Genomic DNA, 17,894 nt, shown 5'->3' with positions numbered 1-17,894 from the left:
CTCTAAATGTTAAAAAAGGATTCAACTCCATTATGAATTCTACACAAAAACTTAAAGGTCAAGTTCTTTGAGATTCAAATCTTTAAATATTGTGCTAAGTTAAATGCAGTACTAAATTCAGAATTTTTTAAAAAGATTCCTTTCAAACTACTTAGGTTTATTTTTACTATTCTTTTGTTCATGAATTTTAAGTTGTTCTCACTTTTTTGTTTATTCTTGACATTAACAAACAGAATGGGGATGAAACTCAGGAAATTACAGAAGGAAAGAATAGATCACATTAATAGAATAGTCCAGAGAAGGTCTTAAAATAATACCTATTAAGAGCAAAAACTGGGCTGCCCTTCTATTTGTATCTTCTTTTGTAAGTGCTTTAAATGATAAGCAGGAAAGGTTTAAAAACTGAATCCTTTTATCAGTCATAATAATCAACAAATCAATAGGTTTCTTACTCCATAAATGAATCTCTGGTTAAACTGCTGCATTGCTCCTTGAAGTTGACTACGTTGTAGCTGCCACTGTTCGTAGTTCCGGACAGATTCCAATGTTGGCCTCTGCCATGTTGTTGTTCTTGTGAAATGGTCAACATAATAAATGCGTCCCATATTGTCAACTCGACGTTCCCAGCTAAATCAGAACAAAAACAAATTTCAGGAAATACTTGTAAAACAGATACAAGATTTTACCTTGAGAAAATATTGATTTTCCTGAATTCTTTCATTTATTTTAAAGTAGTCTATAAGTAAACATAAAAGGAATGTGTCTAAAGGTTTATTTCTTAAAAATTCTTAAAATTTATTAGTATTTTCTTTATATATTTTTAGTTGTAGATGGACACAATACATTTCTTTTATTTATTCATTTATTTTTATATGGTGCTAAGGATGGAACCCAGTGGCTCACACATGCTAGGCAAGCGCTCTGCCAGTGAGCTACAACCCAGCAAAATGCAAGGTATATTGAGGCTGGGATTGTGGCTCAGGGGTAGCACACTTGCCTAGCATGTGTGAGGCACTGGATTCCATTCGCAGCACCGCAAATAAAAAAATAAATAGAGCTTTTCAAAGGTATCAAAAAGCACTTAGACACAGAATACAACTGCTTTTTTTTTTTTTACTTATATTTAATCAAGTTACTATTGATAGAGTAACTTGATTTCTATCTCCATGGTTGTTTAGGTTTGTCTTTCAATATTCTAATATTATAAATAATAAGATAATAAATACCCTTCATACAGCAAAATTTTTTCTTCTTTTGAATTATTTCTTTCTCTATGATAAATTTCCTAGGGAAAATTACTAAGGTTGCAGAGCTTCCTATAAGAAATTTACACTATACTAGCAGTGTTAGGAGGTAAAATTTCTCACACTTGACATTATCTGCTAATTTAATAAGCAAAATAGTACCTTTGAGGTGTGCATTTCTTTAAAACTACTAGCAAGGTTAAATATTTTTTCATGTTTGGTATAGATTTTTCTCTGGATTAAAATATATTTTCTCTGGATTACAATATATTTTCTTCCAGTTAAGTGCTTAACATTGTGTGTTACTATATCCTTAACATTCTCAACTATTTTACAATTATTTAATTACTACCTGTTAAACTTTTATATGATAAGGACTGTATCTTAATATATAAGAGTTACAATTTTATTCTATATAAATAATTACTCTTGAAGAAACTAATCCTAAAGCTTTGTGGCTCTGAGCCAGGTAAACAGTTCAGACAGGAAAATTTGAAGAAAAATAACTATGAAATCTTTAGGTGAAAATAAAAATAATTCTCTGAATCAACTCTCTAGTTTTCTTCTTTCTAGTTAGCACCTACCACAAAACAAAGAGGACAGAGAAAGAACTGACAGGAAGAGGAAATATAGGAATGAAGGGAAGATGGAGTACAGGTATAATCCATACTTCTGAATAAACACACTTACCCAGGAGGTAGAGGCTCAGGTCTATCCCACGTTGTTCTTTTCTCAACATGATCTACATAATAAACTCGCCCATGCTGGTTCACTCTTTGCTCCCAACTTAAACACAAAATTAAAAAGATTGGTAGGTAGGGCACTTGTGTGAATAAGTTTGGCTTTTCAATGCTGTCACTGTCTTTTGCCCTTAAATGACCATTTTATAGAACTGAGGAAAATAAGCATGTTAGTTGTTAAGGAAATATGATAGAAATAAAATAAAGTCAAAAACATTTTCTGAGGGTGGCATATAATAGGTGAGATTTATTCTACATACATGTCTGCTCTAGGAGAGGACTTGTTTTTCTCTGTTTTTTGTTTGGGGGTGGGTGGGTACCAGGGATTGAACTCAAGGGCTCGCAACCATTGAGCCACAACCCCAGCCCTAATTTTGCATTTTATTTAGAGACAGGGTCTTACTAAGTTGCTTAGTGCCTCATTTTTGCTGAGGCTGGATTTGAACTCATGATTTTCCTGCCTCAGCCTCCCAAATCGCTGGGATTACAGGTGTGCGCCACTGCACCCAGCTAGACTTGTCTTTCTCAAGAAGCTGGAGGTCGGACTATTTAGACCAAAGTCACTCTCAATCTGATCAGGTTATACTCAGGACCTGAGTGGAAAAGAATGCTATGATTAATGTTATGAAATCTTTCATGTTTGGTATAGACTCCAATTAAAGAAAAAAAAAATCATCTACTTTTCCTTGAATAAAAGAGGCAAATTTCTAATGTGGTAAGCTTTTTTAAATTCCAGACTCCACCAAAATCTGTAACAATTGCTTAAAGACAGTTACTGAAAAAATGTAGCATTATTTTCTTTATTAATGAGACATGCAAGATCCTAAAGAAAATAAATGTTAACCAAAAAAAGTTACTTACCCAGGTGGTAGGGGAGCTTGAGTTACAGGATTCAATGGCCTAGGACCTGAGCCTCCAGATATAGTAAGGGGAATTATTAATCCAGATGTTGCTCCTTCAGATGTATTTGTATTTGTATTTGTTGGTGGCAGAGAACCTGTACTAGATCCATCACTTTCAGAAGTGGTAGATGGTGAACCATTGACAGATGCTACAGAAGATTTAGGAAAAATAGGAAAAGAATACTCTCTTAACTTAAAAATCAGGATAAAATTTTAGTTTAAAAAATAAAAAGGTATTTGACAAAATATTAAGATGCAGGTACACAGGTAAAAATTACTTGAAGAAAATAATGAGAACTAGATGATGTTGCCCCTTAAAAGCCTTGTTTATAACTTCTTTTTTAAAAAATTTTTTTATAGTTGTAGATGGACAGAATGCCTTTATTTTATTGATTATTTTTATGTGGTGCTGAGGATCGAACCCAGTGCCTCATGCATGCTAGGCAAGCACTCTGCCATTGAGCTATATCCCCAGCCCCTTGTTTATAACTTCTTAACTCCCATCAACCCTGTCTCATTGTTAATTACAAGACATAGATTCTGACTTCATAAAATCAAAAGAAATAAAAATCATATATCTACTTATTTACTTGGCAGAGTGCTCTACCACTGAACTACATCCCGAGCCTTCTCTTTTTATTTGTATTTTGAGACAGTGTCTTTCTAAGTTGCTGAACATGAACTTGTGAACCTTCTGCTTCAGGCTTCTGAGCAGCTGGAATTACAGGCATGTCACCAATGCACATAATAGGCAAGTGCTCCACCAATTAAACAGAATCATCTAGAAAAGCATTAAAATTTCTTGGTATTATAAGTTTGTTTAGTAATTTTCTAGATCCTTAACTGTCTTTTCTATAATACCATTACAGATTATCGATTACTTTTTTTATGCTAGCTGTAAAATTAATAATCTGACTGATAAACAATAGTATTCTTACAAAATTTTTTCTGGGGTTGGGAGTACTAGGGATTGAACCCAGGGGTGCTTTACCACTGATTTATATCCATAGCCTTTTGCACTTTTTATTTTAAGAGAGGGTGTCACTAAGTTGTTTAAGGTCTTGCTAAGTTGCTTAGGCTTTGAACTTGAAATCCTCCTTCAGCCTCCCAAGTGGCTGGGATTATAGGCATGTGCCATTGCATCTGGTTTACTAATGTTTTTTTTTTTAAAAAAACACACATTTATTTTTTAATTGTAGGTTGACACAATACCTTTATTTTACTTTTTTTTTTTTTAATGTGGTGCTAAGGATCAAACCCAGTGCCTCACGCATGCTAGGCTAGTGTTCTACCTCTGAGCACAACCCCAGCCCTACAAATATTTTTGAGCACTTACTACATTTTCAAGAAATATTTGTTGACAAAGCAATTTCTGGAGAAAATTATCAATATTATAACAAAAGGCATATCATTTTAAAGACTTGGATTATATTGTTAATACAACTACCTATGAAGAAACGGATGACATAATCGAACACAAACTCATTTAATGAAATGATTTATGGATAACCAATTTACTTTTCTAACAATATTTGGTTTATTATTTTGCATTCCCTACCCTCGCTGTAGCAGAGGGAAATAATTAAAGATGATATTAAAAATTGGAGCTGATTAATCAGAAAGATGGATATTATATCTATAGATGTTTATATATGTTCATTTGTTGTATTTTCACCTTAAAATCTGATTATCATTTACCTTTGTTGGGTTACTTGCCATTTATGAATTATCCCATTAAAGGATAGAAGGGTATAAGCAACCAGATTCTTGACTGTAAAACATGTTCATAGACAGACATGTTGGCACAAACCTATAATCCCATCTACTCAAAGGAGGTTTAGGCATGAGAATTATATGTGTGAGGCCACCCTGGGCAACTTAGCAAGACCTTCTCCTAAAATAAAAAATAAAAAGGGCTGGGGATATAGCCCAGTGATTAAGTGCCCTTGATTCAAGCCCCAATACCAGGGGATTTACCAAAAAAAAAAAAAAAAAAAGACATACTTAGTCACAGTTACAAAAGTTCAACCAACTGTCCACACTTTATACCGTGCATATATGATTTTCATTCTCTACACAGCTCTTAGTAACATCACTCCTGGAAGAAAAACTTAAGGAAAAGGTACTTCTTGGTTACATATAGAAAGATCACATTTGGCCAAAATCATAAATGTAAAAATGTAGCCAAGTAACTAACCTAAAAGATCTTCAAAATTTACCTGAGGATCAACTCCCAATTAGAACATACTTTACCAAAAAAAGTATTTAGATCTAGAATACACACCTGGTCTACGTGGGGTTGGTGGAGGTGGTCGTGAAGGTCTTGGAGGTCTAGAAGGTTTAAAACCACCATTTGAGAGTGATGGAGAATTGTTCCCATTGACCCTTCTATTTTCACCAGACCCTCCATCCTCAGGGTCATCTGAACCACTTGTGTTCACTCTGGGTGGGGAGGGTAAAGAAGGAAAGGAGGAGAAGCAATTTAAAAATCAGCTTGGAATCTACTTGGTCTTGCAATAATCTAAGGCACTAACCTGAGTTTTTTCAAACAGCCTGTTTTCCTAGCTTATTAATCTAAAATCACATTCTTTTCTGCAGCTTTTGAGTGTTAATACTCCATCTTTAAAATTTTTTTTCCCTTTAACTTCTGTTGTTTGTAATCTTGTATTTCTACTTCTAAACATCTCTTCTTTAATTTGTCTTCTTCCTCCCACTCACTAAATATACACTACTATGATTCTGTTCTTTCCCTCCTTTTTCTTTTCCAGATTTTCCCCTAGGATCTCAAATTACATGATTTCCACAATTATCTATGAGAATGATTCCCAAATCAGAATTTCTAGTTTTTTTCTCACTCCCATTCCAGTATCAAATTATCAACTAAACACAAACTAGAATAACTCTCCAATCCAAAAGGAAGAGAACTGCCTCCTATCCTCCCAGGTAATTTTAATTTTCTTTATCCTATGACTCTTGACACAGGTACTTGGGAAGCTGAAGCAAGAGGATCTCAAATTCACGGGCAGCCTAGGAAATCTAGCAAGGCCCTGTCTCAAAATAAAATTTAAAAAGGGATAGGAATGTAGCTCAGCAGTAGGCTCTATGTAAGGTCCTGGTTTCAATTCTTAGCATTGGAAAAAAAAAGTTTTCTTGTGATCTACAGATATATTTATGTAATTTTTATTTTAGATTTTTATTTTGGCACCAGGGATTGAACCCAGAGGCGTTCAACCACTGAGCCATATCCCCAGCCTTTTTTATGTTTTACTTTGAGATAGGGTCTCGCTGAGTTAGTTAGGGCCTCACTGAGTTGCGGAGGCTGGTTTTGACCTTGCAGCTCTCCTGTCTCAGCCTCTCAAGCAGTTGGGATTACACCATGCCTGGCTATTTATGTAATTTTAAAAACCTTTTCTATTGCTTTTTCTGGCAAGGAGTTACTATTCCTAAATATTCTACCTCTTGGCTGGGGATGTGGCTCAGTGGTAGAATGCCTGCCTATCATGTGTGCCAGGCTCTGGGTTTGATCCTCAGCACAGCAAAAAGAAAAAAAAAATACATCCACTTTTACTGATATTAGTATAGGACACAATTCTTGTCAGAAATGAATCTATAAAGGTAGATTTCTATTTAGTAACTACTTTATAAACTTTGGTTTTCCTAACCTTGGTAAACTGTCTTTTTAAAAATATTTCATTATGAAAATTTCTATATATCACAAAAGTAGAAAGACTAATTCAACAAACTTCCATGTACCCATCAATCCAGCTTCAACATTTTGTTCTATTGCTTTACCTATCTTCCTTTGCAGCATGTGACACAAAAGCATCACCTTGTTCTAGATAATTTCCCCTTATGATCTGTGATGATACTTATCTGGTTCTCCCATTCTGACTACTCTGTTTCATCTTCTCGCCCACTACATAACCAATTTGGGAAAAACAAAGATTCCAAAGGAATTTTATAATCACTGCACACTGTATTTAAGATATGTTGCTTACAGCTTTAAGAGTAGGGTCATTTCCTTTCCTAATTTTATCTCCCATTATCAGTTTCCAGAATAACTAACGAACAAAGTTTGTTAAATCAATTAACAATGATCCAAGGTTTTCAACACGTCGTACGCCCAAACCTACAGACAAACAGACACAAAAAAGTACTGAACCTAGGCTAATAGCAAACAGATGGTACAAGTCTCTGCCCCTTCTATTAATGGCCCACAAGATACCACACAGCTAGTGGTGACTTTCATACATTTGCAGAATTCCTACTCCCGCTTTCCTGGGGGAAAAAAAGCCTAGTAGCTGACTGATAACCCTGGGATTCAGAACTTCTGCCTTTTGAAGGTATCAATCTATTCACTTTCTTCAAACTAAAGGAAATAAACAATTTGTTTATCTCTGGCCTCCCCTAGACAGCTGCAATCAGATAAAATATGAGTCTTCAATATTTCACAAATATTTCCTTTCTTCCCTTGAATCTTGAACTCTTTTCGACATCATTCTTATATCAGTGTGAACCTGAAGTTTTAAGAATCTACATTAATTTTCCCTCTATCCTTCCTTCTGCATTCTGTGGTAAGCAATCAGTGAACTCTTACCTTGTTTCATCCTTGGATCTGGAGCCATCATCATTCTGTGAAGTACCTTTAACATCAATAAAATTTAAATAGAAAGTAAATTTCAAGACAGTAGATTTTGATGTTCTTTTTCTAAATATGCCATGTGAGCAAAGCCTTTTATTACATCATTTTAGTACAGAACTAACTCCATGAGTTTTTTGCTTTTGTTTTTGGCAAGTGCCTTGTGCATACTAGGCAAGCACTGTACTACTGAGCTATATCCCTAGCCCCAACACCAGTTTTGAAGGAAACTATAATAGGTGTTCATATGATTGAAAGACGTTTTACCAAAATTTATACAGATGTTCATCATTATGTGTAACAGATGTTAACAGTGAAGGTATATTTCTCATGAACTATGTCTGCCTTTTTTGAAATATATATTTGACTCCAATTCAAACCTAGTATTTAGTCATCTCTTGTATCTCAAATACCTCAAGAAAAGCACACTGATCACAGTAGGATGATTCATAAACAAGATTCTGAAAATAGAAAACCAGTACAACTTCTATCTCATGCAGGGCCCTGGAGAAGAACTTCAAAAATAGGAAAAGCACAGATAAGTTTCAAAGTAGCCAAAATGAATGCCATGATGTCCATGTTTTGTTCCCATTTTATGTGTGGAAAATATACCCAGAATTCTGTCAGGGCTCATGTACTTCAAGTGCTACAGGTAGGCTCAATGATAGCAGAATGCAGATAGTGAAGAAGGAGAAAAAAACTATAAAATGTAGAAACAAGAAATCAGGTTCAACAATTTGGGTCCAACTGGTGAAGAACAATACTCCCTATATGAAATCATGTAAAATTACTACATTACACTAGAGTATATTAATGGATTAATTAAAAGATGCTAAGTCACAACCACATTATACCATTTTGAGCGAGGTTGGAAAGTATCGAATTCAGCCTAGAAATATAAATTTTAGGGCTGGGGGTGTACATTACTAGGAAGGAAGGTATTGTGTCCATCTACAACTAAAAAAATTTTTTTTAAAGAAATATTTTTATATTATCCCCAGTATTCCCTAAAATGGCTAATAAATGGGACAACAGTAAAAAATCAGTCAACCATTATTTTGCTTCCCTCAAAATCAAAATAATCACCTAGAATAACCTATTTAAATGTACAAATAACTGCTACTTCAAAACTTCCTCATTTATTACAGTGAAGCATAGTTAACTACAGGTTCTAATGCCAAATTGTGTGAATTTGTATCCTAGATTCACCATGTACTAACTCTGTGACCTTAAAAAAAGTATATTTGGCTTTTCTTTGCCTTTTTTTTTTTTTTCATGTATAACATGGGGATAGGGCTGGGGATGTGGCTCAGTGGGAAAACACTTGCCTAGCATGCACAAGGCTCTGGGTTCAATCCCCAGCACTACAATAATAATAATAATAATAATAATAATAATAAAATGGGGATAATGATGACACCTACATTATATGTAGACATGAGCATTAAACATATATATATTTAGAATAGTATTAGCACATAAGCAATAACTTATCAAAATTTGTATCTCATTAGCCAAGTCTTAAAAAAATTTAATAAAAATGGCCCTTGTTATTTCACTTCAATATAGGGGTAAACCATAACTATTGCTCTTTTCTTTTTAAAGTTAAAAAATTTTCTTATTTGTTCTTTTTATATATACACAAGGGTAGAGTGCATTTTGACATATTCTACATACATGGAGTATAACTTATTCTAATTAGGATCCCATTCTTGAAATTGAACATGATGTGAAGTTTTAATGTACAGTTCTTTAAAAATATTCCTAATTGGGCTGGGGATGTGGCTCAAGCGGTAGCGCACTCGCCTGGCATGTGTGCAGCCCAGGTTCAATCCTCAGTACAACATACAAACAAAGATGTTGTGTCCGCCGAAAACTAAAAAATAAATACTAATATTCTCTCTCTCTCTTAAAAAAAAAAAGAAATTAAAAAATGAAAAAATATATATATATTCCCAATTCATGAAATTTCCTCAAGAAAAACGGATCAGATTTCTAAATGCAATCGCTTTGCCCACAAGAAACTCTGGATGATTTATAAAAATTTTTCTACTCTGTAAGCAAAGTCAAAAGGGCCCTACCACCATAAAATAACTGGCTCCTAGATAAAGCAGTTTAACACATTGTCCTTATTTCCTGGATGCCTAGCAATCTCAAAAACAAACAAAAAAACTAAACTGATGTATCAGATGCAGCAAGCAAATGTAAAATGGTTGCTGTGGGGGCAATTATCAGTTCTGAAATGGATTAGAAAGCCTTGGGCAGCAGCAAGGTGGGGGCACTGCACCACAGATTGTCACAATAGGCTGGAGACCCTGGAAAGGAGCTAGTGTTTCCAAATCTGTGGGACATCCTGGCACCTAGCAGAAACCAAAAAATTTTCTTGGTGCAAACAATTCCCAATTTAGGATCTTAAGATTTCAAGAGACTAGGAGAAAATATAAACTTGCAATCAAAGAACAGCAAACAGGCTGGGTGCAGTGGTGCACACCTGTAATCGCAGCGGCTCAGGAGGCTGAGGAAGGAGGATCACAAGTTCAAAGCCAGCCTCAGCAAAAGTAAGGCACTAAGCAACTCAGTGAGACCCTGTATCTAAATAAATACAAAACAGGGCTGGGAATGTGGCTCAGTGGTCGAGTGCCCCTGAGTTCAATACCGGTACCAAAAAAAAAAAAAAAAAAGAACAGCAAACAAATGAGCACATGAGGGAGAGACATAAAATTATTTATACTCCCAAAGATTTCAGATGCTGGAATTATCAAATGGAGAATTTGGAGAAAAACTGTGTATCAAAAGTCAGGCACTGGGTTTGATACCCAGCAGCACATTAAAAAAACTAAATAAACAAAATAAAGATATTGTGTCTATCTACAAATATATTTTTAAAATAAATAAATAAAAATTAATGAGCAAGAAATGAGGAACAATTAAAAACAAACATCTGTAATTCTATTCCTAGATCTACACCCAAGAGAAATGAAAACATATGCCCATACAGAAACTTGTACCAAAATGTTAATAGCAGCAGTATATACAAATCATCATAGCTAAAGGGAAAAAAGCTAGATGTCCATCGATGGATGAATAAACAAATATGCACAACAGAATATTAAATATATATACATATACATAAAAAGAAAATACTAATCATGATACAACTCAGAACTTAAAATTCTCATACTAAGAATCCATTCATGAAAAGTCAATTATAGTTCCTTACTACAACAGGCAAATCCATAGAGACTTCTAGAAAGCAAGTTAGTACCAGAGGTTAGAGGAAGAAGTGAATTAATTCTTTTTCTGAGATTCTAGTTTTGAAACATTGTAGTATTGTAGTATTGTGAATACTCTACCACTGAACTGTATACTTTACAATGGTTAACTGTATGACAAAGAATCAAAATTAAAAAGGAACGGAACATACACAATTAGAACCATATTCTAAAACCTATTCCTAAATACACCTGAAGTTGGGCTATGGCTGGGGCTCAGCAGTAGAGCACTCATCTCACATGTGTGAGGCCCTGGGTTGGATCATCAGCACCACATAAAGATGCATAAAATAAAGGTATTATGTCCACCTACAACTAAAAATATATATATATTTAAAATAAATAAATACACCTGAAGCATACATGGCAAAGAATAAAGATCTTTACAAGAATATGTTCCCATTCTATAATCATGAATTTTAAAATAAAATGGATTTTTCTTTCTCTTTAGGAAAAAAAAAAGATAAATAAGAAGTTCATATGTGAGCTCTTACAGATACAAATAACTGCCCACAATCTGTTAATTTAGATATCAGGGCTACAAAAATAAGCAAATTAATAAAAAACCTCTTCCTATAGACTCATAAAAACAGATTAATTCTATACTTAAGTGGAGGAAAGCACTAGGACAAATTATGTGGGTACTTTCCAAAATAGAGAAACAAGAAAAAATATCAATGGAAAGATTGAAAGATAGAGATTCTTAGTGGGATATGAAACATTTTTCAGGGTTAGGAAACGGGAACACATAAAGCTCTCTAGTTTTTAAAGACAGCTTAAAGTAGGAAGAAAAGGGGAAAAAATGCTGAGTAAGTTTTGTTTTACTTGTAAAAGGTTTACTTATAAAACTGCCATTTTAAGAAGTTTATCTGATACCAAAAAGAAAGAACTAAAAATTTGTTTTTAAGTACCAAAAGAGAGAATATCATCACATTGAAAAAAATCCAAGTAGTGCCTGTTCATGCCTATAATCCCAGCTACTCAGGACATTGAGGCAGGAGGATTACAAATTTGAGGCTATTTGAGGCCATCCTTGGAAATTTAGCAAGACCCATCTTCCACCCACAAAAAAGGCCTGGGAATATAGATCAGCAGTAGAGCTCTTAGCTAGCATGTTCAAGGTCCTGGGTTCAAGTCAGAGATGGGTTGAGAAAGGGGAAGAGAAAGAAAGTGAAGGAGGGAAGGAAGAAGAAAGGAAAGAGAGAGGGAGAAATGCAGGCAGAAAGAAAGAATGAGGGCTGGGGATGTGGCTCAGGTGGTAGCGTGCTCGCCTGGCATGCGTGCGGCCCGGGTTCGATTCTCAGCACCACATACAAACAAAGATGTTGCGTCTGCTGAAAACTAAAAAATAAATATTAAAAAAAATTTCTCTCTCTCTCTTCAGAAAAAAAAGAAAAAATGAAAGATTTAACTCAATCTTCACATTATAACTGAATATACAGCAAGTTATTATTTGGTGACATTTAATACCAAAATTCAGGCAATGATTTGCTTTTATAAATATTTAAAAATACACTTAAGGGCTGGGGATGTAGGTCAGTAGTAGAATATTTATCTGGCATACTCAAGGCCCAGGATTTGATCTCCAACAATAACATACAATAATAATAAGTAAAAAATGGGGAATATTAAATCTGCCAGAATAGATCCCTCTCTCCCTTCCTTCCATACTGGAGATTTAACCCAAGGGCACTCTACCACTATTCTAGACCCCAGACCTTTTTATTTTAAGACAAGGTTTTACTAAATTGTCCATTCTGGCTTCAAATGGTTGTCATACAGTTAACCATTGTAAAAAATCCTCCCACTTCAGCCTCCAACCTCTCATGTGCCACTGAGCCAGGCTAAGGAGATTTCTTGTAAGAACCACCCTATGTGTTCTTTCTTAAAATAATTGTAAATAAGCATGGTCAAGAAAAAAACCTTAAAAATCTATAACATTAGAAAAATTATCAGAATACAAAAGCAAATCACCTCACTTCTTATAAAATCAAACAATGCCCCATGCCAAAGATTTAATTTTTAAAAAAATATATTTTAGTTGTAGATGGACACAATACCTTTATTTATTATATTTATGTGGTGCTGAGGATCAAACCCAGTGCCTCACATGTGCTAAGCAAGTGCTCTACCACTGAACCAATACCCTAGCCACCCCCAAATTTAATTTTAGTACTAGACTCTAATTTTCACTTTGGCCTGTAGTTAAAAGTTACGGAAATGGAGGTAATTAGAGGATATAGGCAGTTCTCACCATATATGCTTGTGGCCCTTACTGGATGTTTTTTCTTATAACAACTCACGTTTGATTTTAACAACTAGATTTAAAGTCCCTAGGGTACCAGGTGCAGTGGTTCACATCTGTAATTCCAGCTACTCATGAGATTGAGAGAGAAAGACTACAAATTTGAGGCCAGCCTGAACAACTTAGCAAGACCCCGTTTCAAAATAAAATTGTAAACGTCTAGGGATGTAGTTTGATGGTGAGAGTGCTTGCTAGCTTGCATGAAGCCCTTGGTTCAATCCCAAATACCACAAAATAAAGTTCTTAGGATTTTAAGTAAGAAACAAAAGGTGTACTTAAAAAGGCAGTAGCTGGGTACAGTGACACATACCTGCAATCTCAGAAACTTGGGATCGTGAGGCAGAAGGATCACAATTTCAAGGCCAGTCTGGACAACTTAGCAAGACCCTCAGTAATCTTAAGTAATGAGACTCTGTCTCAAAATTAAAAACAAAAGAAGACTGGGGATATAGCTCAGTGGTAAAATGCCCCTAGGTTTAATTCTCAGTAGAAAGGAAGGGGGAGGGAGAAAAGGAGGAAGGAAGACAAAGCAGTATCAATAAATGTGTTTCAGTCTTGACTCTATAATATTAGTTTGTATGGGAGTGGAAATACTATTTAAACTCTCAGAGGCTCACTTCCCTTATCTGTAAAATGTAGGCAATGCTTTACAAAGTTGAGATGGTTAATAAGAATATGTCAGCACAGTGTCCCTAACTATGGTAATCACTCAACAAATGGCAGCTATGATATCTGGCATCTCCAGTTCTAAAATCCACTGTGACTTCCCAATTAAAACCTCTCTTTACTTCAAAGAACAAGTTAAATTCTCACTGTCAATTGCTTTCTATTTGAGAGGAAAAATGATAATACAGAAATGTCTATGTATGTAGAAAAAAATGGAAAAACTGCAAAATACATATGCAGTTAAGATTCTACTGTGAAATATGAAGACCAACAAGCTTTACTTTTGCCTGCTTACTATACTTCATAAAAATATGAATACTGATAAGCTTCACTTTTGCAATAATAATTGTTTCAACTACTAGGGGGGAAACTTATTAGGAAGCAATAAATACCAAGGTTTAGGGCAGTTTAACTATGAAATTTAACTTGTATTTTATCTTCCAAACTTTCAACTTACATAAAGAAAAATATTTCCTGTGAACACTAGTCAATTAAAGTGTCAATTCTGAAGTAGTATAACCATTAGAAATTTCCATACGGCTTCATTAACGTTAAAGAACCCAGTCTGGGGGGAGCTGGGGTTGTGGCTCAGCAGTAGAGCAGTAGCCTACCACATGAGAGGCCCTGGGTTCAATCCTCAGCACCACATAAAAATAAATAAATAAAATAAAGGTATTGGGTCAGATTACAACTAAACAATAAATATTAAACAAACAGACAGACAAACAAACAAAAAAACCAGTCTGGAAGATACCTCAGGACTACCTTGAAAGTCCTGCTATGAAAAAAACTTGTGAGAGAGGACATAGGACATCCTCCACCGCAAGAATAAAAGCATCTGATAACCAAAATATGTTTTATAATCTAGTTCTACGTAAACAAAGATATCTAAGACAGATTAATCAAAGAAACCATTAATCTGCTCTCAGCCTTAGAGCCTCTCAAATTTATATTTCAAGTGAAAATAAACTTGGCAGATTACTAAGTGTCAGAAGTATCTGTTAGGAACCTACTAGCATTTGCTATCAAAATGCTCAGGTGCCACCAGAAACTTCTTACATTGCTTATATTTATTCCCTTATAACACAAACCAGAAAATCATAAATTATAAGATTTACCAACTTACATATAATAAATCAGTTTTGTGATTATAGTAACATGCAACTTACAGAAATAGAAAAGGAATGGCAAATGGATTGTACTGGCTGTCTGGAAGAACACTAAGAAGAACCTGGAGTCATTTTTTAAACTCAACCAGACAATGCTACAGAAAATAAACAATGTTTGCTACTAGGAATGGAGGGAATGAATATGTCATCAACCATACTATATTAACTACCCTCATTGGCATACAGAATAAATATTTAATAAATCAATTCACTACTCAAAGAGCCAGCAGAGATTCAACTTTTATTCAACTAGCTTTCAAATTACAGAAAAATACAAATGTTTTTTACTGAAAGAAACAATGTAGTAGCTGGGCACAGTTATACATGCCTATAATTCCAGAGACTTGGGAAGCTGAGACAGGAGGACAGTGAGTTCAAAGCCAGCCTCAGCAACTTAGTGAGATGGAGACCCTGCCTCAAAATAAAACATAAAAGGGGCTGGGAATGTAGCTTAGTGGTTAAGTGCCCTGGGGTTCAATCCCGAAAGAAAGAGAAAGAGAAAGAGAAAGAGAAAGAGAAAGAGAAAGAGAAAGAGAAGGGAGGGAGGGAGGGAAGGAGGGAAAAGAAAAGAAAAGAAAAAATGCACTAAAGCTGGGTATGCCAGCAGATGCCTATAATCCCAACAGCTCAGGAGGCTGAGACAGGAGGATCCTGAGTTCCAAGCCAGCCTGGGCAACTTAATGAGACCCTATCTTGAAATAAAAAAGGCTGGGATTCAGCTCAGTGACAGAGCAAACCTTGTTTAAATCTGTAGCACCATCAAGAAAAAAAATCATTAAAAAAACAAATGTTTAAAGTGATCAGTATGTATTTTTTTCTAAATATTTATTTAGTAAGTTAGTTTTAGGTGGACACAATATCTTTATTTTACATTTATGTGGTGCTGAGGATCAAACCCAGTGCCTCATGCATACTACACGAGCTCTCTACCACTGAGGTACAAGCCCTGCCCCATCAGTATCTATTTTTAAAAAAGGAAATCATATCATTTCTTTCTTCTGAAAAAGAATAGCAATGACTCCATGCAGCATACTACAGTGACTATTTTATGTCAGAAGACTCATGAAAGATCTTGAATAGGGCTGGGGCTGGGGCTCAAGCAGTAGCACACTTTCCTGGCATGTGTGAGGCACTGGGTTTGATTCTTAGCACCACATATAAATAAATAAAATACAGGTCTATCAATAACTAAAAAAAATATATATTTAAAAAAAAATCTTAAACAAAAAGTGATCACTTACTTTCTGAACATGTAGTTTCACCATTAGTAACAACTTCAGCTTCTAACTGCAGCCCATCAAGACAAATTGACAAGTCTCCCATTGTCTCTGTTGGCTCTTTGTCACCTGCAAGCTGCAAAGTCACAATCACTTCTTCAACTGAAAGAGAATAAAATTATAGAAAAATGAAAAATGATTATTTTTTCTTTTAAACCATCTTAACTGTTAAAAATCTAATATGAGAAAAAAGTACATATGTATTTAAATTGTTTTGCTATGCTTCACCCAAAATTTGAGGCCTTTTGACATTAAAACATTGTGTTTTAAAAAGAGGCAAAATTTGCTAATGTTTAATATCCATAATGTAAAATATTTAAAATCTCACTAATTTCACTTATATTCATTTCACCCTTTTAAGATGAAAAATAAGATTATTTAGCAATATATACATGTATTATATTAAATGAAAACATAACTTGAGAATGGATTATATCTCATAAGCCCTAAATAAGAAAATTCTTTAAAGTATATTTAAGCAGTCAAGAAATAGAAAAACTATGTTTTAAAATCATGATATTAAATAAATAAACTATGAGTTTTATAAATGTAAATAAAACCACCACCACCTAAAATGAAATAAGCATTTTAAATAAGCATTGAGAAGTCTACCGATGTCTGTTACCTCCAAAATGTCAAAATATTGACACATACTCTGAAGTGAGATTGTTTTCCTTCACCTCTGCTCTAATTTTTTTACTAAGTAAATATTTACTAAAAATTGTAGATGTAAAATGAATAGAAAAACCAACTATTATACAAACTATTTAAAATGCTTTAAATAGTTCAACATCCTGTATTAACCCAATAACCAATGTGAGTTCTTCACATATTTGACATACAAATTTCTTTCAGTAAAACAAACAGCTAAGCACAATTTCTATTATTTTTATATACATACGTTTCATATTGTTTGACTTTAATGTTTCATAAATATCTAATGCAGCAGTTCCCAATAAAACATCAGACTTCAGTGTCTGGTGACTCCACACTCGAAAATGTAATTTACTCACAGGGGTAACGATACTAAAAGTGAAAAAAGGGAAAATATTATTTTCATTAAATATCACAATGGGATCCTAAAGAAGTTACAATTAAGTTTTAATGTCTAAAGTCTTCTCATGAACCCCTTATAGTTTACTGTATAACCAATACTAACCTATGATCTATAATCTAATGAAAACTGTGTTTGAATAACTATGCTTGCAGTTATTTTCATCTGTGTTGAACTACAAGAGCAACTTCGTGCACATATTGTCAACAAATCAAAACTGCTTATATACTGCAACAAACCATTAAGAAAGTGAATTTACTAAAATATCACATGGTATCCCACAAATATGTATAATTCTATGCCACAAATATATATAATTCTTATGAGTCTATTGAAAATTAATAAGTTATTTTTAAAGTGTGAATTTACAAATTAAGTCCTTATTTTGTCACAGCTTGCCAAGCTTGAAGTTGTTTCATTTACTTTTCACAGTAACTTTATGAGGTAGGAATTATCATTCCCATCTTTAGACACTGAAACTGATATTTAGAGGTTAAGCAAATTGCTCAAGGTTACATAGTAAGTGGTAGATCTACATTTGAACAAAAGTCAATTATTAAAATTTATACTAAAAAGTTCCACATTATATTAGAGATACCAAGTTTCACATTGAGAGAGGCAAAGTG

The 17,894-nt window shown here is 34.2% G+C and overlaps 1 protein-coding gene across 3 annotated transcripts in view; it reads right to left on the bottom strand.

Moving 5' to 3' along the window:
• Positions 1-17,894, bottom strand: part of Itch (itchy E3 ubiquitin protein ligase) — a 122,257-nt gene that overhangs the window by 46,123 nt on the left and 58,240 nt on the right. For all 3 annotated transcript variants that reach the window (XM_005329914.5, XM_040276585.2, XM_040276584.2), the window contains 7 exons: positions 17,116-17,240; positions 16,179-16,316; positions 7,484-7,529; positions 5,171-5,328; positions 2,846-3,035; positions 1,935-2,030; positions 453-627 (listed from right to left, as the gene is read on the bottom strand). In XM_005329914.5, the coding sequence (XP_005329971.1) occupies positions 453-627; positions 1,935-2,030; positions 2,846-3,035; positions 5,171-5,328; positions 7,484-7,529; positions 16,179-16,316; positions 17,116-17,240 (928 nt within the window). The remainder of the gene's footprint in view (positions 1-452; positions 628-1,934; positions 2,031-2,845; positions 3,036-5,170; positions 5,329-7,483; positions 7,530-16,178; positions 16,317-17,115; positions 17,241-17,894) is intronic.

The sequence above is a fragment of the Ictidomys tridecemlineatus genome, chromosome 5 (assembly GCF_052094955.1).
Source record: "Ictidomys tridecemlineatus isolate mIctTri1 chromosome 5, mIctTri1.hap1, whole genome shotgun sequence".
In the NCBI taxonomy this organism is placed as follows: Eukaryota; Metazoa; Chordata; class Mammalia; order Rodentia; family Sciuridae; genus Ictidomys; species Ictidomys tridecemlineatus.
Note: the sequence above shows the minus strand (reverse complement) of the source record. Positions and strands in the feature narration are given on the sequence as shown.